The following is a 22,617-nucleotide window of genomic DNA, read 5'->3' as shown; positions in this document are numbered from 1 at the left end:
GAACCCTGCCTGATGAAAATGCTGCACGCAGAAAAGGATTTCCAGGAACATCAGGGATATCTGAAGACACACCACTCATGTTGCCTCTACCTGGATATTCCAAATACCCCTGGAAATCTTATGATCTTTCTGTTTTCCACAGTGCTGGTCAGCAACGATCAGGTTTTCCACAGACTCACTCTGGCTCACCCAGACCACAGCATCTTCACAGGTGTCTGTCACTTGGGACAGAGCTTCTCAGGGCCCCAGATTCACCTTTCAGGTGCTCTTCACAGGGGAACCTGCCGTGGAACAGAGGCGTCCAGTGGAACTGCGCTGCCTGGGGACGAGGTGACCGTGGGGGAGAGGAATGGCGTGACACCACCCAGCCCGCAGACACACCGTACACTGCCAGAGGCACAGACTCGGCCCTGCTGAGGAGCTGCGCAAGGTGGCTCCATGCCCCACACCACGGCAGGGACTTGTTGCAGCAGAACGACAGAGGAAGGGACGCAGCAGCCATTGACAAGCTGAAAGATGAATCTGAAGGTCCAAATGAGCCATGCCCTGCACAGCGTTACCTAGAGTAGCCACTGCCCAAGAGGCCCGGGGGAACCACTGCCGTCTGAAATCTTTAAGCAAAATCCAAGCAACGCTTGGCCAGACCTGAGGAGGCAGGAGCACTTCTTGCAGTTTGCCTGGGAACAGGCACAAACAGCAAGCTGACTGTGTGCTCCCAGATACTCGTTAGGACAGTCCCTCTCATTAGCTTGGCCACACTTACCACTGGTGCCCAGAAGTTGTTACTGAGCACAAGCTGCTGGCTGCTGTGCAGCTCAGCCGATCTGCAGGGCAGCGCCAGCTCTTGGCTTTCTTTCAGCAGTCATTTGCAATAGTTTGGACGGTACCATTACACCTTCATACTGCTTTGGTTTAAGAACTTTCTGCAGACCTAAGAGGATTCAAGTCCGAGTCAGTTTCAAAATACAAGGTTCTGGGCACAGTATGCAAAGAGTTTAGGCACCGAATAACAACATTAGCAAAGACCTTACATTCCTGCCTTGTGCATAGATTCAGAGCAGAAGAAGGGGAATAGTAAGAATAGTATCATGGTCCACTACACACAAACCAAAGAAAATTATAAATGTTTTTGAGCAAGGGGAAAAAAGGAGAAAAATCAATGCCTTTCTTCCTGAGTAACTTTCACTTCTAGAACTAGACTTGTGTGGAAGTGTGTGAAGACTTCCATCCCTTCAGTTATATTTCTCTGAACAAGAACTACCAGCATGTAAGGAAGTGTTCGCCTTTAACTTCACACAATCACAGAATTGCTCAGGTTGGAAGGGACGTTGGAGGTCATTGAGTCCAACCCTCCTGCCCAGTAGGCTCACCTAGAGCACATTGCACAGGATGGCACCCAGGCAGGTTTTGAATGTCTCCAGGGAAGGAGACTCCACAACCTCTCTGGGCAACCTGTTCCAGTGCTCTGTCACCCTCACAGTAAAGAAACTTTGCTCATATTCAGCTGGAACTTCCTCTGTTTCAGTTTGTGCCCATTGCCTCTCGTCCTGTTGCTGGGCACAACTGAAAAGAAACTGGCTCCATCCTCTCGACACCCTCCCCTCAGATATTTATATATATATTGATGAGGTCTCCCCTTGGTCTCCTCTTTTCCAGGCTAAACAGGCCCAGTTCTCTCAGCCTGTCCTTGTGTGACAGGTGCTCCAGTCCTCTCATCACCTTAGTAGCCCTCCTCCGAACTCACTCCGGTACTTCTATGTCCCTCTGGTGCTGGGGAGCCCAGAACTGGGCACAATGCTCCAATTGTGGCCTCAGCAGGGCCGAGCAGCTGGGGAGGATCACCTCCCTTGAGCTGCTGGCAACACTCTTCTAAATGCAGCACCTGCAATTTGCATGGCATGGAGAAAAAAAACAAACCAAAAAAAAAACCAATTCTGTGCAGAACTCCACATACTGGCACTGATCTCCATGTTCTGGTGCAGACCTTGAACCAAGAAACATGCCTCTGAAATTCAGCACTCTGGAGTATTCCCAGTAACTTCCTGCGGTTGCTCACGCAGAAGAAAACTAACCTGATCACACACAAGCTCAGGACAGGCAATGTAACAGGTTCCTCCACATACGGAGGTGATCTTTACTCGTGCTTGGGGTTTTATCAAGCTTGAGGACTATATGTTGGGAAACAACTTCTGCACAACCTTTTGGTAAATTATATGAAAGGAAGATTAAAGAAAGTTAAAATACACGCACTTGAAGAACACTGACTTGGGAATGTGACGCTGCACACAGAGCCATTCATTTCACAAGCTGCCTAACAATCCTCTTCAGCTTTAACAGTGTCAGGCTCTTTGGAAGCATTACAGCCCAGATGGCTAAGCGGCACTAAACACACCGCTCTACTTACTAGCAGCTTGCTTAGGGGGTAATTTACTAAGACTTAGATGGGTGAAAGCACCTAGGGATGGTTATATAAATTAGATAGCACTACGCTTGGAACCATGTGCCATATGCCTGCTACCAATGGCTACATTAGAGAAGCGAAGGAGTCTCTATGGCAAGCTCCACACCTAACTGTAAGCCCAGCTGCAACTGAACGCTGGCAGTTCTGCTGCCCAGCTGCTCTTCCCCACAGCAGCCATAGTTGGCATAGAACGCAACTGAGAGGCTTTGGTGGAAAAGAGCTTCACTTACTACTTCCTGGAAGTCTTCACGGGCTTCTTTCAAGGCTCCTTTTCTTCCAGAGCACTCCTACCCCTCTAGTCAATCTGAGAAGAAGCCGTCTCCACACTGCCATCTCTACCATCCCCTTTGTACAACGGGGCCAGCACCTCCCTTTCAGTTGTGCTGCGTCCTTGCAGGTGGTCCCCATGCCTCTTTTTTTTTGGTCTTCCCACCCAATTCAGCCCCTGAGCTTACTCATCACGGACAATTCAGAAACAGGTAAATGGACCAAGAGTGAAGTGCCTCTCTAGCTGATGTCAGGTAGAATGTACACAGAGAGAAAAGTTCCGCTTTGCAGGCTTCTAGATTTTTTTTCCCAGCTTTGATTTTTACCAGGTTGTATGATAACCTTCTCAACATTTAATTCTTTGCCTTGTTACAGAAAACCCCATATGGGAGTGGGAACTGCAACAAAGGAAAAATGGAGAAAATGGTTCACTGAGGGCTTCATGTCTCACATGACTACGCTTCATCTCCAGTTCTGCAGATTTTTCTGCGTCAGTAGGACTGCTCCTCCAGGAGGGGACCCTTATAGCTAACACACTTCCTAATATTTCTGGTCTTACAGCCCCTTTAGACCATTAGTCTGATAGATATTTCACACAGAGATAAGTCTGGAACCCAAATCTGCCAGGAAGGAGAAACTTCAGATAGTTGCCCACTGCTTTAGTTACACTCATCTTCAACAAGAGAGCCACAGACAAAGCACACAGAGTGCTATCAAAAATACAGAAGGTAGAGATCAGCATGTACATCCAGAACAGATTTCTCAGGTGGAATGTGGCAGGTGCGTTTCAGTGCTTAGATAGCCACCGTAAGCCCGTACAAATGGAGCAAATCCGATCAAAATCTGTAGCACCTACCAGACAAACGTGTACAGGCTGTCTGATCCTACCTACCGTCCTCTGCAGCGTTCTGATTTCTGCATGTCATCAGACCCACAGAGACCCTGCCTCTGCACAGCAACACCAGTGCCCTTGGCCATGACGAACCTCTCTGGAGACCAGTTTACCCACCACTTGCATTTTAAAGCCACTTTGACTTCAGCTCCCTCAACCGTAGGTAAAATTACTCTCATAATGTTTTCCCATTGCGGTTAAAAAGCCAGTATCACGGACTGAATCCTACAACTGAAAGTCTTCTTTGAGAAGGGGGGAGCATCTACAGCTTCTTCCCATGCAAAGGAAAATTAGCTCACAGCATTTAGTGTGAGAGTGAGATCAGGCCAGAAACAACTGAGCAAGTCACAGGCAGACAGCCACTCAACATTCAAGGTCGCTAGCATCTCATTCGGACTGACATAACGGAGCAAGCGGCCATGTAGTTAGGCATGCATTGTTTTTTGTTGTCGTTAAGAGGGAAGAGCAGGACACTAGACCAAACCCCAGAGCTGCCGTTTTTCTGCTGGACTCGGTTCAGAACGGGGCAATCTCTGCCGCCTTGCGCCGGGCTGACCACTGCCGGCAGACCCACCGCGACGGCTCTCGCGGCCCCGGCGGCAGCTCCGGGCTGGCGCTTTGCATCGGACACCGCCGAGGCCAGACGAGCTCGTCAACACGAAGACCCTCCCGCACGCCCTCCGCCAAGCAGCCAACGCCGAGCGAAACCTGCCGCGGTGCCGACTGCGACGGCCCCCCCTCCCCAGCCGCCCGCCCCTGCCGAGCACCCCGGCGGCGGCGCCGCCTGCGGGGCCCTCGGGGGCGCGTCCCTCGGGGGGCGGCAGGGCCGGGCCGGGCCGGGCCGGGCGAGCCGCACGGCGCCGCGGCCCCGGGTGCCGCCCGCACCGGGAGAAGCCCCTGCGGCGCCGCTCCGCCCTCGCCTCCCCCCGAGCCCCCCGCAAGGCTGCCGGCGGGGGACACCCGCGCCCCCCTGCCGTGCGGCCCGGCACCGCGGGGGGTCCGCCGGGAGCGCCCCGAGGAGCCGCCCCGTGGGCGCACCCCGAGCTGCCCCGACGGCGGCGGAGCCCCAGCGCGGGCGGTGCCGCCGGGAGCGGACCTCGTTACCTGCTACCGGGAGCCGGGCGCGGAACCGCCGCCGACGGGGGGACAGGTGCGGCCTCTGTCCGGAAAGGCGGAGCCGGGGGGGGGGGAGCGGGGGCAGAGGGCACCGCCCCCCGGCCCGCCCCGCGCAGGAGGCCGCAGCGGGGGTCCCGGCGGCCCCGGCTCCGCCACGCCCCCTCCCGCCCCTCTGGGCCCCGCTGCCGGGCCCCGCTCGGTGCTGCTGCCGGCCCCCCGGGGCGGCTGTCCCGCCCTCTGCACCCCGCGGGTCTCCCCCACGCCGCCTCGCACTGCCTGCAGCACCTCCGCTGGTTTGGAGAGGCTCTTTCTGACTACGCACCACGTCTCCGGGCAAGTCTCAGGTTTTCTCGGTCTCTGCAATGTCTCGAAGAAGACAAATCCTGGATCCTGGTAGAGGTGAAGGTGCCGCAGCTCTTTGCCCCAGGTAAAAGCAGCAGTGAGACTGAGAACGTATTCCCCAAAGGCACACACAAAACACATCTACAGCACGTCTGCTGGTGGCTGCCTGCTCAGGGAGAGGCAAACAGATGCATTAAGTACCCGTAGAAACACAAACAGCACCAACGGTCTCATCCTGTTCTCTCTGGATGGCTGGCATGAAGGTCCATTACTGGGAAATTAATATACATATATACGTACGCACACATACATGCAAATATATATGTTAGAATTAGAACAGTTAAATTTGATGGGAGCTTCAAAGAGCATTGAGTCCAGATGCCTGACCCCTTTCAGGGCTAGACAAAAGTTAAAGCAGTTACTGAGGGCACCGTCTAAATTCCTGTTGAATGCTGACATGCACGGGGCAGCAACCACTTCCCTAGGAAGCCTGTTCCAGTGTCTGACCGCCCTCATGGGAAAGAAATTTTTCCTGACGCCTGGTCTCAGCCTGCCCTAGCGCAGCCCTGTGCCATCACCGTGCGTCTCTCCATCAGCTACAGGGAGCAGAGGCAGGCACCTCCCTCTGCGCTTCCGCCCTCCTCTGGAAGTTGCAGAGCGCAAAGTCACCCCTCAGCCGCTTTTTCTCCAAGCTAAAAAGCCTGAGTGTGCTAGGAGACAAAGCTGTGCATCTCTCACCTCGCCAGCAAGGGAAACCTCCCTCCCTTGGTAGCGCCTCTGCCTCTGCTTCCAGCTCCTGCTCACAGGCAGCTTAACCCCTTCTGCATCCAGGCCTCCTTGCCAGGTTGTTCCTAGGTCCCGAATCACCAGTCGTACCAGAAATTGTGATCTGAATTTCCCCTTTATGCCCCCTGGTCCTGCTTGCCCCGGTTGCTGGCACCAGCGGGCGGGAGCCCCCTGCGGCAGCAGCACTACTCCAGCTGCTGGCACAGCCCCCCTTGCACGCACCAACCTACACGCAGGCGCCGGCACACAGCTGCCCAAGGCCGCCCCGGTCCCCCCTCAACAACCAGCCCCTCCGGTGGTATCACCCCTTGAGACCCGCACCCCCTGGCGCCCCAGCCACATCCCCTCCCTGCCCACTTGCCCGGCTGGATCTCCGCTTGTGCTTGCACACTCACACGCACACCCGCGCGGCTCCAGGTGCTGCACCACTGACACGTGGGGCCTGTGACCCCATGCACACATACACTCCAAACAGAGTCCCTCCCCCAGGAAAGCAACTAGAAGTGGAGTTCAGTAAGGAGGCAGGACAGGCTGCCCTGTTTGGCAGAGGACACAGAAGACAAGCATCCTGACCAGCATGCCATTTATATGCTGCTGGCCCCTTTTATCCCATTATCTCTCATTTTTCCCACATCTGTTCTCCACGGGCTATCGCCATCCCTGCCCTTCCCCACGTTTGGTTCCTGCCCTGAGCATCCTGCAATAAGCCCTCTGCAATCTTGAAATGCTCTTCTCCTGCACGCCACAGCATTTCCCATGCTCCTGGCAGGGACCCCCCTAGGTCCCAAGGGTGCTTGGGCTTTGACTCCCCTTGAAGTGTTTTATGCCTGGACCCTGGGGCTGAGGCTCTCCTGAGATGGCTCTGGGAGGGTCCTGGGTAGGGTGCCCCTTCTGCTGAGTCCCTAACACAAGTTTCCACCTGCCTTTGTGCCCCTCTGCTCCTCTGAGCTTGTGGAGACAGACCTTTGTTAGGCTGATGGCTCCTGGGAGTAACTGGCACAGGATATTATTTGGGTTCCCCCCCGCCATTGCCTCTCTGTGCTCCTCTGAGTGTGCAGAGCAGCTTCTATCACATAACACAGCGTGCAGTGCTCTTTCTCCTGGTGTGGACAAAGAAAGTGGGTATAGGGCTGCTTGGTGACTGCCCAGCACTGCACAAATGGGTATACAGGAACCCACATCCACTGTGTCAGCTCTTCCTCTCCATCTCTGACACTAGCCTTCCCTGTAAAAATGTCCTGTTCTGTATTTAAACTCCTCTGCTACTGTCTGCAGCCCTTTATTTAGCATAGGGTTGGACAAGAAAAGAGTCGCCTACTGAAAGGTATTGATTTTTTCCCTTTTGTGCCTTTCTGGTTTTGCTTTTTCATACTCCCTAATTAGCCAGAGTATTTCCGCACTGCGGGTCCTTCTGCCTTTACCTTTGTTCTTTTTTGCTCCCAGCCCAGGAACTGCTCTTCTCCCAAATCAACACCCACGGAAACTATGATTATTTTTCTCTTCTGCTGTTGTAAAAGCTGACTTTGTCTGTCACTGTTCATGATCAGTACTATTTTGTGATTGCTGAACTTAGCCAAAAATGAGATTTGCTCCTGCCATCTATAACTAATATAGCATTAAATAGTGCCCCGGAATAGGTTTTGCATCAACTGCTGATTCATGTGGCTTTTATGGACAATGGACAAACATACATCTGTACCTAACAGTGCCGATAGATGATGTTTCTAAAGTAATCTACACAGGAAGCAGAACCTTAATTAAAAACAAAATTAAGCAATAGTTGTCTTTCATGTGGATGAAAAGTGGAATCCATTAAAAAGAGGAATCAGAGCTCCATGTCAAACTATCAGATGCATTAGATATCTACCTGTGTGCATTGTAGAGCTGAACATGTAGTTTTCCTCTCTCTGAGTATTCCAAGTTTCAAAAGCTTGGGAAACATCTACCTAGAAAGGTACGAGACATTTTATCTCTCAGCAGTGTTCTTCCTTGCCTGTGTTTTCATCATGTCAGAGCCGACCTATAAAGGCCTTCCATCTGGGGAAACATTGCAAAACTATTTGGAAGCTTCCAAATGGTTGATTCTGAGATGTTCTTCTGAAGATTGAAAGAATATCAAACCTCTGGGAGCTCATTCTAGTCATGAGCTGAGCCCATGAACCCATTTCGATGTCTTGTGACCCAGAGAATTGCTCTGGAATTACCAGGCTTCAGAATAAAAAAAACTAAGCCTGTGAGGAAGAGTGATAAAGATTTCAAGACAGAGAAAAGACCTCAGATTTTGCATGTCTGAAAAGCTGAATTTAGTGGGTTAGTCAGTCCCTCTTTCAGAGTTGCTTGGCCTGGTATGGCTGGGCTGCTGGCTTATGTTTGCTTGCCTGTGTGCTCTGGGTTTTTGGCTCCACGAAGTCTGCAGGAATGCCTTGAGTTCCCTTCTCTGCTGACAAGGCACAGCTTTATCCTTCAGCCTTTCTGTATGGTTGCCCATGCCATTCTGCTGCTGCTGCCCAGTCCAGTTTTTGCTGCTGTTTGGCCCATCATAGGTCATTATGTGTTATGTGGGTGACCCAAACCACTTTCTTAAATTACAGAGAGGCGTATGTGAGCAGAGGAAGAAAGAGCAGCTCAGAAGACAAGAGGCAAGAAGGATGTGCTGCAGAGGCAGTTGCTGTGAAGATCATCTGGAGAAACGGATGGGGCCCTCAAGAGGAGGCTGTGCCTGCCCAAGTCCTTCTGCACGCACCAGCTCTCTCCTCACAGTGGGAATACTCACCTGTAAGGCCAGGCTGTAGGTTGAGCCAGGGCGTCTCTCTGAACCTCTCTTGTAGAGTGTCTGCCTCTGTGTGCTTAAGAAGAGCTTGTCCTGCCTGTTCAGAGCTCACCCTGACACTCTTGCTAGTAGATGACTTCCTAAATGTGGACAGCAAACCAGGGAAAAAGACAGTGGTGGTGGGCTCCAAATTCTGCTGTACATGTAGTCTTAAGCTGAAGAAAGCAAGGAGACCTTGAAGAAAACAGGGAGGCCAGTAGCCTTGAGCTAGCAAAAGCAAAGCAGATAAAAGCTAGAAAATGAGAATGAGGAAAACAGCTGAAGGAAGATTACAGACAAACCCATAGTAACACACAGTAAACACATAGTAAACACATAGTAAACACACCCATCAAAATGAAAACATATGGAAATGTGAGATTTGCTCTCTCCCTCCCTGACTCTTCGTGCTTATTGGCCAGGTGCACCAGGTACAAACCTACAGGTAACATACATACACTCCTCAACAAGCTATTTTTTGAGGAAATACTTTCAGATCTCTTAGCAAGGAATGGACAAATGTATCTGTGCAATAGAAAAGTTCAAATGTTTGAGGGTTAAACTATATGGCCCACAATTTGGCCTTGAAACTTCTGACTTCCTTCTTACACCTCTGACAATGTGTTTCAACAACAGAAAGCTCAAAAAGGAACCCACAAATTTTATATCTGTGGTAAAAGGCAAAAAGGGGAGAGAGTGACAAGAGAGACGCTTCTGCTAATGATCCAAGTGACCAGAAAACATTTCTCCAGGGGGTTCAGGCTCGCTCAGACTGCAGACACATATCATAATATTCTGTCATTCTTAAGAGTAGCAACTGCTTCTTAAAGTGATCCACACAAATCATACAAGTGATGTTCCCTTTCTTGTTCTCCTCAGTATAAAGTGCATTAAACTTTCAGAAGACATCAGAAATAATTTTCAATCATGCCTGGGCAGAACAGGAGGAAAAGCCTTCCCTTGGAGTCCTAGCAGAGCCAGGGAACCCATTTGGCACTGTAGTCCCAGGCTAGAATAGGAAAATAGGACGAGCCGAAGACCTGGAGCGTTGGGTACATCCCTGGGATTTCTGAATCAAGAACCGACAGGTGATTTCAAACTGTCTGACCTCACCGGGGTTGACTGATGCAGACTCCAGCCTGACTGGTCAAATGACACTTCCCTAAGCATTGTCTCTCAGAAAAGAAAACACACTTTGCAGGTGCTTACTTTGGCACCAAAAAGCTCCTTTGCACAAACAAGAAGACCCCTGGATTCAGGGGCTGCCAAAGGATCCCCACTGATACACTCCAGGACAGAAGCCCCTGCCCAGCCTCTTCTGGAAAAGGGAGCTTGGCCACATGCTGGGGGTGGACACCCACCCTCCCCTGAGCACCCCACAGACCCTGCCAGGAGCATGGGAAATGCTGTGGCGTGCAGGAGAAGAGCATTTCAGGATTGCAGAGGGCTTATTGCAGGATGCTCAGGGCAGGAACCAAACGTGGGGAAGGGCAGGGATGGCGATAGCCCGTGGAGAACAAACGTGGCAAAAATGAGAGATAATGGGATAAAAGGGGCCAGCAGCATATAAATGGCGTGCTAGTCAGGATGCTTGTCTTCTGTGCCCTCTGCCTAACCAGGGCAGCCTGTCCTGCCTCCTTACTGAACTCCACTTCTAGTTGCTTTCCTGGGGGAGGGACCGTCCTTTTCATGTGCAGGTGTTTTATGGTGTTTCAGAGACAGACAGAGAAGCAGAATAAGGTTGTTCGGGCCATCTGAGTTTGTAGGAGTGCTGAGGGTGTCTGTCTGTGCTGCTACGTGTGGCCAGCCATATACGTAAGCGTGTGCATGCACCTTCTGGTAACACCCATTCAGGTTTGCTCCTGGCTGGACCGGTGTGCTTGGAGATGCAGCAAACCTGCCTCTCTTGGGCTGCTGGATCCAGCATCCCCTGATAGGGAACAGCCAAAGATCATGTCTTTGCTGATGAGGCAGTTGCAGCAGTCTGGCAGAGGCACACAAGGGAAGGTTGAAGCATTACCACTAGTAGTACCCAGTAGTGGCAATACTGAAGGATTACCCACCACATGACAGCTTGAGGGTACCATGTTGGCCCCCCTCAGTTCTGTGGAGCCTTCGTCACTGGTACAGCCTCGAGCCTTCACAGGCAAGCTAGACGTGCCCTGAATTTTTCATATGGGGATGACAGGAGAAGTAGAAGAACCCCTTGCCTAAGGCATGTTCCCTCTGGGAGGACCCAGTTGAGCTCTGCTGTCTGTGCACTATTCCCTATTTGCCTCTGCAGGTAGTGAGGAAAGCAGGATACTAAAGCCGCATTGTCACAGCAGGAAAGGGCTGGCATGCTGCTGGCCTGCTGATACACAGCGGGGTGGTAAGCTTTGATGCTAAAGGAAATCCTGTCTTTGAAAATAAGCCTGTCATTTTCTGTGTCATGGTCTGGCCCCCAGGATGCTGAGCCCACAGCGTCCAGACATGTGGGAAGCATGTGGGTTCCCAGGACAGCAGCCAGGCCAGTGCTCTGAGCAGTGTCCTATTGCTCCTGCTCTTCCTGCTGCGTATCAGGGTCTGCCTTGCTGCCCTAGCTTCCCGCCAACAAAATATAGCTGATGAGAGAGCTGTGGAGACACGACCCCACAGTAAAGGGGGCCAGGGGGCTGGGTGGAAGCATGACATTGCTGTGAAGTGGGAAACCCCCAGCTCGAGGTGCCCTATTTCTGTGGTTGGCAGTGTTTCTCCATGTTGCTTGTCTTTCTGTGCACTGCTGTATTTTTTCGCTGTGCCTACAACAATGCAGAGGTGAGGTAAGGGCATGAATTTACTCACCCTGGACTTCTGTTGTGGATTTACTATGTAGATTTATACTGCTGGAGTATCTGTTCAGGTGTGTTTTTTCCCCATATTATCCACTCGGTTTACATGACAGGACAGAGGGCCTGAATGCTGCTTTATTTATTGTTACTTGGTCTGCAGGAAAATAACATCTCTCCCACAGCCCTAATGTCACCTAAGGATTCCAGTTTCTCCAGGAGTACCATGTTGAATGTACTCCTGCATGAGAATTTATGCAGTCTCCTCCCTTATGCCTAACAGAGGTCACTGCAATATAGTATTTTAAATCTCTGATTAAGCTCCTTAATCATTCTGCTTCCCCTTTAGATTAGGAGTTGACAGCACTACTACAGCAGAGCATTCAAAAGAGTAACGTAATTTCCATCTTGGTCTCTGTCATCCAATTCGCTTATCTGTGCCAGAACATCTTCCCCCTTGCATAGTCACCAAAAGAACCCTGCTTGGCGCTGCTGACTCTCCTGGACCTAAGAAGTGGACATGAGCTGCAATCCATGGCAGAGCTTCTGGCTGGAGTTAGCTGAAAGGACAAGATTTCCAGTCCACTGAATTCAGAAGCAGAGCTTTAACTGTGCATAGTTAGATGCCTATCTAGCAGACTTTGCCTCTTTAGTGACCTGGGGATGGTTTTACCTGCTGCAGATCTGAAGAGAGGGACTGAATAGAGGGAAGACTGTGCCCCCTCCGGGTGTCTGTTACCATAGCCCTGGATGGTATGACTGCTGTGAACACTGACTGGACACTCATGTTGCTGTGCAGCTGCCCCAGACACACCATGTACAATGTCTGGATTTACGTGTGCACCATTTGAGTAGATACACTGGCTAGAAACTTGCAGAATCCCTACGTAATAGCCATTGTCATCTTCCATGATCTTCACACCAGAGGGTGCAGATTCAGACCGGAAAACAAATGCAATAAAGAAGAAAGCTACTCAATATTGACTGGCCCAAAAGAAAACAGCTTGCACAACGACATGGCAGACCAAGCCTCAGAGGCAATGCTGCCAGTGCCATCCCGCCTGGGAGGGTCTGCCAGAGGCTGGCTTAGATACCTGTGTCTTCCCATGTGCCTGAGCAGTATTGCCTGCAGAAGATACATGCTGCAGTTTAACACTGGTGGGTAGCTAAGAACCACACAGCCACTCTCTCACTGCCCCTTCTCAGAAGAACAGGGGGAGAAAATACGATATAAAAAAAAGGTGGGTTGAGATAAGGACGGGGAGATTACTCACTCATTACTGTCACGTGCAGAACAGACTCAGCTGTGGGAAGACTCATTTAATTTATTGCCAATTACTAACAGACTAGAGCAGTGAGAACTAAAAGCAACCTAAACCCACCTTCCTATCACCCACTCTCTTTTATCTCCTCCGCACAAGCAGTGCAGAGGAATGGGGAATGGAGGTTGTGGTCAGCCCGGAACATTTTGTCACTCTCTCACCCAACACTACAGAGGACAGGCAGGTTCTTTAGGGATCTTTGGCAGAATGAGGGCTGGCCACAGGTTTGTGGTTATAATTATAAAAAAAAAAAAAAAAAAAGAGAGAGAGTAACAATCAGCATATTTTATTATCTACAATTTCCAGCACCTAGCATGGCTTATAGCTGCACAGAGTTTCTAGAACTACAGTAGAATCACTAGTTACACAAGCTTTTCTGTCACCCGGACCCCTGCAGATTGGGTCAAAATCTTATCGAGCAGTGCAAGATACAATCATAACCTAGACTCAGGCTTTATGTAAAAGACCAGCAGTCACCCAGTCACTGCTCGGAGGAGGAAGACGACAGCGGAGGTGCCCCTGTTCACCAGGGGAGCACAGGTTTTGCCGTCCAGCAGCAGCTCCAGTCTAAGCCCCCCTTAGGGCTGGTAGCTGCCTGCTTCTACAGACAGCGCTCCCGGAGCTGTTACGCTTCCCTGTCCCAGGACCCATGCTGACCCATGCTACTAAGTTGTACATCTACACATTCCTTGAAGACCTCCAGGGCTGGTGACTCAGCTGCTTCCCTGGCCAGCCTGTTCCAATGCGGCATAATCCTTTCACTGAAGAAATTCCTAATATCCAACCTAGACCTTCCCTGGTGCAACTTGAGGCCATTTCCCCTCGTCTTTGCACTTGGTGCTTGGGAGAAGAGCTCGATCCCCACCTCGCCATAGCCTCCTTTAAGGTAACTGTAAAGTACACTAAGGTGTCCCCTCTGCATCCCCCTTCTCCAAGCTAAACAATGTCAGCTCCCTCAGCCACTCCTCATAAGGCTTGTTTTCTAGAATATTATGGATATTTGACTTACTCTTTGTCATGCTAACCATACTGCTAGGGGTCAGGAGCAGGGAGCACCAGCCACATACCTCTTCATGGTCACTCTCTGCCCATGCACCACGTGGGGTCCCTCCCACGGGATGCCATCCTTCCCGAATTGATCCTACGTGGGCTTCCCAGAGGCAGCAGCTCTTCAAGAACTTCTCCAGTATGGGTCTGTACCATGGGGTCCATCCCTCAGGAGCAAAATGCTCCAACATAGGTCTCCCGTGGGCAGCAACTACCCCCAGATCCCCTGCTCCTGCGTGGTTTCCTCTCCATGGGCTGCAGGCCAATCTCTGCAGGGTGTCTGGAGCACCTCCTTCCTTCCTTCCACACTGACCTTGGTGGCCGCAGGGTTTTTTTTCTCTCTGAGTTTCTCAGTCCTCTCTCCCAGCTGCTACTATGCAGCATTTTTTTAACCTTTCTTAAACACCTCCCAGAGGCAACCAGCGTCACTCACTGGCTTGGCTCTGGCCAGCGGCGGGTCTGTTTTGGAGCTGGCTGGAGCTGGCTCTGATCTGACATGGGGCAGCTGCTGGGCTCTGCTCATCCATGCCAACCCTGCAGCCTCTCCCAATACCAAAACCTTGCCATGTAAGCCCATTGTATATGCATCAGTCCCAGACTCAAAACATACGTGGAGAGGTGTCATGGCCATAAACCAAGCCTGAGAAGTGGGGAGGCATCAGTGGAGTGGATGGGAACCGTCCCTTCACCTTGAAATAGCAGTGACATTCCTTTTTCAGGCTGGCTTACTGAAACCCAGAAAATGTATCTTTGTACAGTCTGACTTACTGTGTGGAGTCCGTAGAGAGAGATTACAGAACTGAAATTTATTGGCCAGATGAAGACAGACATATTATTTTTGCTTGCACAAAGGTAAACACTGCCATTAGTGTATGTATCATTATTGATTCTTTTGATGGGGCGAAAGGGTCAACATAGTAGGTAGCACCAAGGCTCCAGCATTATCTACTTTGCCTCCCCCTTGTGCTTCTGCAGGTCTTCCCCTGGGTCTCTAAAACCTCTTTGGTATGCATCAGTGATAAACATCCTGCTCTGGCTCCAGCAGTGAAGGTTTCTGGTACTTCTCTGTATCTTATTAGTAGGTGCTCAAGGGGCTAGAGAAAGCTAATGTTGCCTTGCCTACAGGGAAGGTGTGCTGTCCTTTCAGGTGGCTGATGAGCCCTCTCCAGGATGTTGGAGCAGCCCCGGAGAAACACTCCAGAACAGCATGTGGAGGGCCACTTCACAAAGCATCTTCATTAAGGAGGATCAAGATGTCTTGTCAAGTCCATTTTCCCCCACAGAAGTGCTTGAGATCTCAAATGGGCAGTCAGGACAGATTTAATTTCTGTTTAATTTCAGATTTAATTTCTGTTTCTTGCCTGCCCTCTGCACTTCTGTGTCTTACCCCAGCACCAGTGCTTGGACTTCATGAAAGGGCTCCAAGAAGTGCAAGCTGTCACCAGTGTCTCCTAGGTCAGGTCCATGGGTGGCCCTGCCTGGCCAATCCCTCTTCTCCTCATTCCCACCCAGTACTCTGCCCTGCCATTTTCACCTGGAGTCTTTGTCCCTCGGCCTGCGGAGCTTGTTTGCACCTATATCCCGCAGTCTTCCAGACAGCTTCCCCACAGCTCTAGAAATGGCAAGAAGAGAGAACCCAAGCTGCTCACTCATGCAGAAAAAAAGCCATTTGAATCACTGGTACGAGGGAATATTGCCTTATTTATTGTGCAGTTTTTAAAAATCCAAAGCAAGACCAGGAGGACCAGCAGTCTCGAAATGCAGGATGAGACTCCTTGCCTTTCAAGCAAAATGGGCCAAAGACGTACCTATCTCTTTCTTCTAGCAGAAAGCAGAGAAACTCACCGTTCAGAAAGAAACCTGGAGTAAATCAACAAGATTTCCTGGAAGCCAGCAGAGGGATGCTCACTTACCTCAGCTGCAGAGCTGGACAGATCTGTTATACTTTCTTTTAGGGCCTTGCCGTAAAACTCTTGGGAGGACAGCCTTTCAACTTTGGTAATGAGAAAGGGCTGCCCATTCCTTTGGACCAGGGATTGCAAGTGAGCGTCCTGCAAACTGGGAAAAGTCCCAGTCTGGAGTAGGGTGGTTTGGGAAGGTTCCTCCTTGGCTATCCTTTGCCAAAGTCAGGGTTCCTGTGGTAGCACAGAAGGAGAGAAAACCTTCCCGAGACAGTACAGATGCAATTAGCCCCATAAATCATTGGCACAAAGAAGCAACTGCCCTGTAATTGGCTTTGCCTTAGGTCATAGGCAGCTTAGCTCGGAGAAATCTGTTTTTGTGAATTATCTGCCTGCTTCTGTGCATGTCCGGATCCCAAGTAGCAAAGGCAGAGTGGAGCAGGCTGTGGAGCCCAGACATCTTGCGGGGCTCCATCTGTGATGGTGTTCCTGGAATCTGCGGACCGCTTCCGAAAGCGTTGCTGGCCGCTTGCCCAAAGGCAGGAAATGCAGGGTTTGGCTAGCTCAAGCCTGTGCAGTTCAGATGGGAGTTCAAGAGCGAGTGAGGACTGAGGGCTGTGCGCACAGCTCTCTGGCTTAGCCTGGCTCTCAGGCCTGCACCCTGAGGGGAACACGTTTTGGGTCAGACGCTCGCAGGCACCCGCTGTCCCGGCTGAAACGCGCTCGGAGCTCAGCCTCCTGCGAGCTCTAGCGCCCAGGGGTGGGCCCGGCGCTTGGCACGGGGCCACACCACAGCCGCGGCCCAGGACGGCCGGCCCCGTTTCTTTGGGCCCGTTAAATACCGCGGGCCGCCCGCCGCCTCCCTGCACCTGCCTGGCCCCGAGGGTCTCTCCTTTACAGCAGAGCGTCCGTGACGGGGCGCTGCGCCGGGCGGCAGCTCCCGAGCGCTGGGCGGAGCGTGGCGGAGACGCCGGCTACGAGCGGAGGCAGCCCCGCACCGCACGGCAGCGGCGGTACCGGAGACCGGCGCCGGGCTCGGGGAAGCCGGCGGGGGGGGGGGGAGGGGGGGGGCTCCGCGCCGGCACGGGCCCCGCCGCCCCCTCAGGGCCGCACGGCGGCCGCGCCCCGCCCGCCAGGAGCCCCCCCGCGCCGGGAAGGGGGGGGGGGGGGGGCGATGACGTCACCGCCCGACCGAGGGCGGTGCCTTCGCCGCCCGCCGCGCGCATGCTCGGGGCCCGCCCCGCTGCCGCCTGTCCCTGCTCGGCAGCCGTAGCGGCGCGGGGCCGGCGGCATGTTCCGCATCGAGGGGCTGGGGCCGAAGATGGACCCCGAGGAGCTGCGGCGGAAGATGCGCCGCGACGTCCTCGCCTCCGTCCGCAACTTCCTCATCTACGTGGCGCTGCTGCGCATCAGTGAGTGCGCGGCGGCCGGGCCGGGCCGGGCGCGTCCGGCGGCCTTGCTGCCCGCAGGCTGCGCGCTGCGGCGGGCGGGCAGGCCGCTGCCCAGCTCCTAGGAGGCGGAGGCGCAGGGTCGTGGCGCTGCTGCGCGGCGCGGGCAGCGACCGGTGCGCGGCGACGGGACGCGGCCCGCTGGGCCGGCAGAAGGTCACGTCGGGATGCGCCCCCCGCCGGGGGCGGGCACGACGGGCGCGGGGCCCCGAGCTGCAGCGCTCGCGGCGTGCCCGAGCCCCTTTACACCTCGCTGCTTCGCCCCGCCGAAGCAGCGGTGTCAGGTCGGGAGGAGGGAGCTGGGTGGCGGTAACGCAGCCCGTCTGAACATCTCACACGTGCTGCGGCTTCAGTGCAGACTCATTGATGCTCTTCTGTTTTCTCTTTTCAGCTCCTTTCATCCTGAAGAAGCTGGACAGTATATGAACGCTTCTGAGTTGCAAAGAAGACGCAGCTTCTGAGAACATTAAACGGACTGTAGCTGCTTTCCCATTTTTGTTAATTAACCTTTGTGTCAGAGACAGGCATCCGATACTAAATGGTTTTAAAAGTTGACATTTAAGCATATCTGACCTGAGAATGATAGCTTGGTTGCGAGTGTGGGGAAGATGTCTGTTTTTCCTGCAGCTGACTTCTGGTTGCAGAATACTCTGTACTACAGAAAGCAGTATGTTATGATGGAATACTTCCGGTACTGTTTAAAAACAAACAAACAAACACAAAACTCCATCTTCTTTTTGTATAAAGTGCTAGCATGTTGCTTTGTTATGCATCTGCATTTAAATTGCCACATGGCTATCAATATTACTGAACCTGTCTGTATGAGAAATTAGGTTGTTAATGAATCCACTTCAGAAGATTGATTTAAAATAAATAGAAGAGCAGTCCTATCAATTAACGAACTCTGGTATTGACTTATTTTTAAAATCTCCCAGTGGGAGCAAAGTGACTCCCATAGTAAGCAAAAAGAAGGATTGATACCACCTGATCAAACTGAACAGGTACAGGTCCAGGGGGTCTGATGATGTGCATCCCAAGGTCCTGAGAGAACTGGCTGATGCAGATGCCAAGCCTCTCTCCATCCTATTTGAAAAGTCCAGCTAGCTGACCGAAGGAAGCCTGTCTGGATTTCACTAAAGCATTCGATACTGTCTCTCACAGTATCCGTCTGGACAAAATGACCAGAATACAGTTAGATAAAAGCATAGTAAGATGGGTGAACAATGGGCTGACGGGTGAGACCCAGAGGGCTCTTGTAAATGGGGTTACATCATGCTGGTGATCTGTCACTAGTGGGATTCCCCAGGGCTCCATTTTAGGATCAGTCCTCTTCAGTGTTTTTGTAAACGATTTGGATGAAGGACTTGAAGGATTTTTGAGCAAGTTCACAAATGATTCCAAATTGGATGGAGTTGTTGACTCTGTCAAAGGCCTTGGAGAGAGATCTGGACAAATCAGAGAGCTGGGCGATCCCTAATAATATGAAGTTTAACAAGAGCAAGTGCCGGATTCTGCACCTGGGAAGGGGTAACCCTGGCTATACGTACAGAGTGGGGGACGAGAGGCTGGAGAGCAGCCCCACAGAAAGGGATCTGGGGCTTTTGGTCGACAGCAAGCTGAACATGAGCCAGCGGCGTGCCTTGGCGGCCAGGAGGGCCAACCGTATCCTGGGGTGCATCAAGCACGGCATTGCTAGCCGGCCAAGGGAGGGGATTTTCCTGCTCTGCTCTGAGCTGGTGCAGCCTCACTTCAAGTACTATATGCAGTTCTGGGCACCAGAGTATAAGGAAGAAATACATAAAACTGTTAGAGAGTGTCCAAAAGAGAGCAATAAAGATGGAGAAGGGTCTATAGGGGAAGACATAAGGAGCAGATAAGTCACTTGGATTGTTAAGCCTAGAGGAGACGGTGGGAGACCTCGTTGTGGTCTGCAAGTTTCTCGCAAGGGGAGTGGAGAGGCGGGCACTGATCTCTGCTCTGGTGACCAGCGACGGGACCTGAGGGAATGTCAATGTTCTTCACCGAGAGGGTGGTCACACACTGGAACAGGCTCCCCAGGGAAGTGGTCACAGCACAAACCCTGCCAGAATTCAAGAAGCACTTGGACAATGCTCTCAGGTGCCTGATCTGATCTTCTATTATTATTATTTCACTATTTTATTATTATTTTGAGTGGTTCTTTGGGGATCCAGGAGTTGGACTCGATGATCCTTGTGGGTCCCTTCCAACTCAAATATTCTAAGATTCTATGATTCTATGAAGTCTGTCGGGCCTGATGACATGCTCCCAAGGGTCCTGAGGGAACTGGCTGATGTAGTTGCCAAGCCTCTCTCCATCCTACCTGAAAAGTCTGGGCAGTCAGGTGAAGTGACAGGAAAAAGGGAAACATCACTCCCATTTTTAAAAAGGGTAGAAAAGAGGACCCTTTTCTTAAACTAAGAGAGCGGAGACTTAGATTAGGGGTTAGGAGGAAATTCATCACTGTAAGGATGGTGAGGCACTGGAACTGGTTGCCCAGAGAAGGAAGCTGTGGATGCCCCATCCCTGGAGGTGTTCACAACCAGGTTGGACGAGGCTCTAGGCAGCCCGATCTAGTGGGCGGCATCCCTGCCTATGGCAGGGGGATTTGATCTGGATAGTGGTTATAGTCCCTTTCAACCCAAGCCGTTCTATGGTATGATTCTACGATATAATATGATTTCATTTCCTGGGAATCTTTGCCACATTCTGTCTCACTGCTGTTTGGTATTTTCTGCACCAAAAGGGAAGGCTCTGAGGGGCACCCAGTAACAACCTTCCAGTACCTACCGGTACTTCTTTTCTAGAAGATGGAGTCAGGCTACTCACAGTGGTGCATGGCAGGAGGATGAGAGACAACAGTCATAAATGGAAATGACAGATACAAGAACTTCTTCCACAGAAGGACAGTCAAGCAGTGGAAGAGGTTGCCCAGAAAGGCCGTGTAGTCCCTAACCTTGAAGGCTTTCAGGACCAGGCTGGATAAAACCCTGAATTATCTGGTCTGGCTTTCAGCTGACCCCAAGTTAAGTGTGAGGTTGGACTAGAGACTTCTAGAGATTTCCTCCAGCCTGAGTTATTCCATTCTATGTTAATTAAACAAATTTCTGTCGTTTCTGAGACAGAACTGTTACATGACCAACAAGCTGTGATTTCCTTCCCCTGGTTGTATGGGCAGCTCCACACTAAGCGACTGTTAAGGAGAGCAGTATATCACTTCTGTTCCCTGTGGAGCTGATTTTACTAATTTGTTTGATCAAGATGCCTCCCAAATTGACTCTCACGATTGGAAATGAACATTGATGAGGCAGTGGAAAACAATATTTCCTGGAAATGTGTTCTGGTGGCAGCAGGTACTGTGGTGGTTTTACCTTGCTAGGCAGCTGAACCCCACCACAACCGCCCTCTCACTCCCCCTCTTCAGAAGAGGAGGGGAAAAAAAGGAAAGAAATAACTCATGGGTTGAGATAAGGATAATTTAATTAAATGAAAAAAAAGTATTAAGGGAAAATTATTATTAATTAAACGATTTAACTAAAGGGAAAAGGGGGAAAAAAAAAGAGGAAAGAAATTACTCTCTACTTCCCACCAATGAGCGATGTTTGACTACAGTCCTTGAAGGCATTCTCAACACATGTAGCCATTGTTTGGGAGGACAGACGTTTTCACAACGAGAGCTCACCCCTCCCCTCTTCTTCCTTTTTCTGCCTTTTATTGCTGAGTGTGACATCATATGACATGGAATATCCCTTTGGTCGGTTCGGGTCAGCTGTCCTGGTGACGTCTCCTCCCCATCTCCTGCCCACCCCCAGCCTGCTGGCTCTTGGGGGGTAGAGAAAGTCCTGATGCGGTGCCAGCACTGCTCAGCAGTACACACAACACTGGTGTGATACCAATGCTGTTCAAGCTGCAAATGCAGAGCACCGCACCGAAGTTAACTCCATCGCAGCCATACCCAGTACAGGTAAATGAGTTCAGACAGTCAGAATAATGTGACTCTGGGGAAGATTAATTATCGCTGCATATAATGTGGGGAAACAAGCACTCTGCTGGAGAATTCTACAGACAGCACAGCATACAGTAACATCTAGAAGCATGGCAAAGACATTAGAAAAATAATGAGAAAATTATGAAGCATTTAGCACTAAGAATTAGCACAGAGCAGGGTTTACCATGCAGCTTATTTTATGTAAAAGCACTAGACTGGAAAGTGTGTAAAAATACACCTGCAAAACTTCTCTGAAAAATAAGCACTGAAAAATCTTTTTTTTTTTTTTCTGGATCTGTGTTAAATTAAATACAACTTTTTTGTTAACAGATTTGTCATCACACTTGCAAATGCTGACACGGTTGTACTAGTAATTGACATGAATTGCTTGCTGTGGAAACCAGGTGCTGTTTAAATGCAAGAGTAATTAATCATTGTGAAGCTCACATACTAAAATACACAATGGTAATGTACAGTTACCCCCTAATGTGAAACAGATGACTTCATTTTCCAGCAAATTATCTGTACTTGTACCTGTTCTGCATTTAAGACCCATTACTAACTCCTGTATATTTGTTGCACGTGTAAATGTACCACATCAGCAACTCTTTTTTTTTTTTCCAGTCAGTTAAGTACAAATAAATAAATAAAATAAATAAATAAATAAAAAAAAAAATACCCAGTGTCATACAAATTAGTATCTTGGAAGTACCTCTTTATTCAGCCAGCAACTACGTTCCCTCTTGTTCCGCCCCTGCAGAGCCATCATGTTCAGCTGCATGGCCAATCCCATGGCTTAATCCTTCTAGCATCACTACACAGAACCCAATTCCGTCACCGTAACCGACATTTTCTGCTCCTAGATTCCTGCTTGGTGCGCGGGTATGCCTCTCTGCTCAGGCAGCTTGTGCTATCTGTCCTTCTGGCTCACCTGCAAATCCACCCAGTGGTCATTTCATATATAGCTTCAGAGGGCTGACAGGAATGAGTATTTGCATGAGACGTGAGCCCCTGTGAAATGCCTACAACATCTGATGATTGCCCATGGTAAACCAAGTAGAAGGTGTTTGTTCCACAACGCCTATGCTCTTGCTGTCTTAGAATGGCTGGCATGTAAAACAAAGCTGGAAAACACCCTTGTGAGAAGTCTCACACATGTACAACAGCCTTTACCAAATCTGTAACCATGGAGAAATACCTTCTCTTTGACCTCAGAGCCCTATCATATAGTCCTGTCACCATTCCTGTCTTTTACTAACCAAACCCTGCCTCAGGCCTCTCAACCACGGCCAGAGTGGTGTCCGAGTACATAGTCCAATAGTAACCTCCATGGCTTGCTCTACTTTTTCTTTGCGGATGGTATGCCAAGATTAACCTGTCTAAGCTTTAGCTCTATGCGGTTATGTACTGTAA

The 22,617-nt window shown here is 50.8% G+C and overlaps 2 protein-coding genes across 8 annotated transcripts in view; one reads left to right on the top strand and one right to left on the bottom strand.

Annotated features, from left to right (window-relative positions):
• Nucleotides 1-16,826, bottom strand: part of FRMPD1 (FERM and PDZ domain containing 1) — a 58,225-nt gene extending 41,399 nt beyond the window's left edge. For 4 of the 7 annotated variants that reach the window (XM_083817479.1, XM_083817475.1, XM_083817480.1 and 1 more), the window contains exon 1: nt 4,725-4,821. The gene's annotated coding sequence lies outside the window, so the exon portion shown is untranslated. Of the gene's footprint in view, nt 1-4,716; nt 4,838-5,058; nt 5,714-15,762 lie in introns of those variants that run through there. The other 3 variants (XM_083817476.1, XM_083817477.1, XM_083817478.1) reach the window with 3 other exon arrangements.
• A 147-nt stretch (nt 16,827-16,973) lies between these two features.
• TOMM5 (translocase of outer mitochondrial membrane 5) lies at nt 16,974-18,092 on the top strand. Its single transcript, XM_083817567.1, has 2 exons — nt 16,974-17,162; nt 17,590-18,092. The coding sequence occupies exons 1-2, from the start codon at nt 17,042-17,044 to the stop codon at nt 17,622-17,624; spliced, it is 156 nt and encodes a 51-aa protein (XP_083673693.1). The 5' UTR covers nt 16,974-17,041; the 3' UTR covers nt 17,625-18,092.
• The last annotated feature ends 4,525 nt before the right edge of the window (nt 18,093-22,617 follow it).

The sequence above is a fragment of the Anser anser genome (assembly GCF_964211835.1).
Source record: "Anser anser genome assembly, chromosome: Z".
NCBI lineage: Eukaryota > Metazoa > Chordata > Aves > Anseriformes > Anatidae > Anser > Anser anser.
The sequence above is the reverse complement of the archived record's forward strand: the minus strand, read 5'-3'. Positions and strand labels throughout refer to the sequence as shown.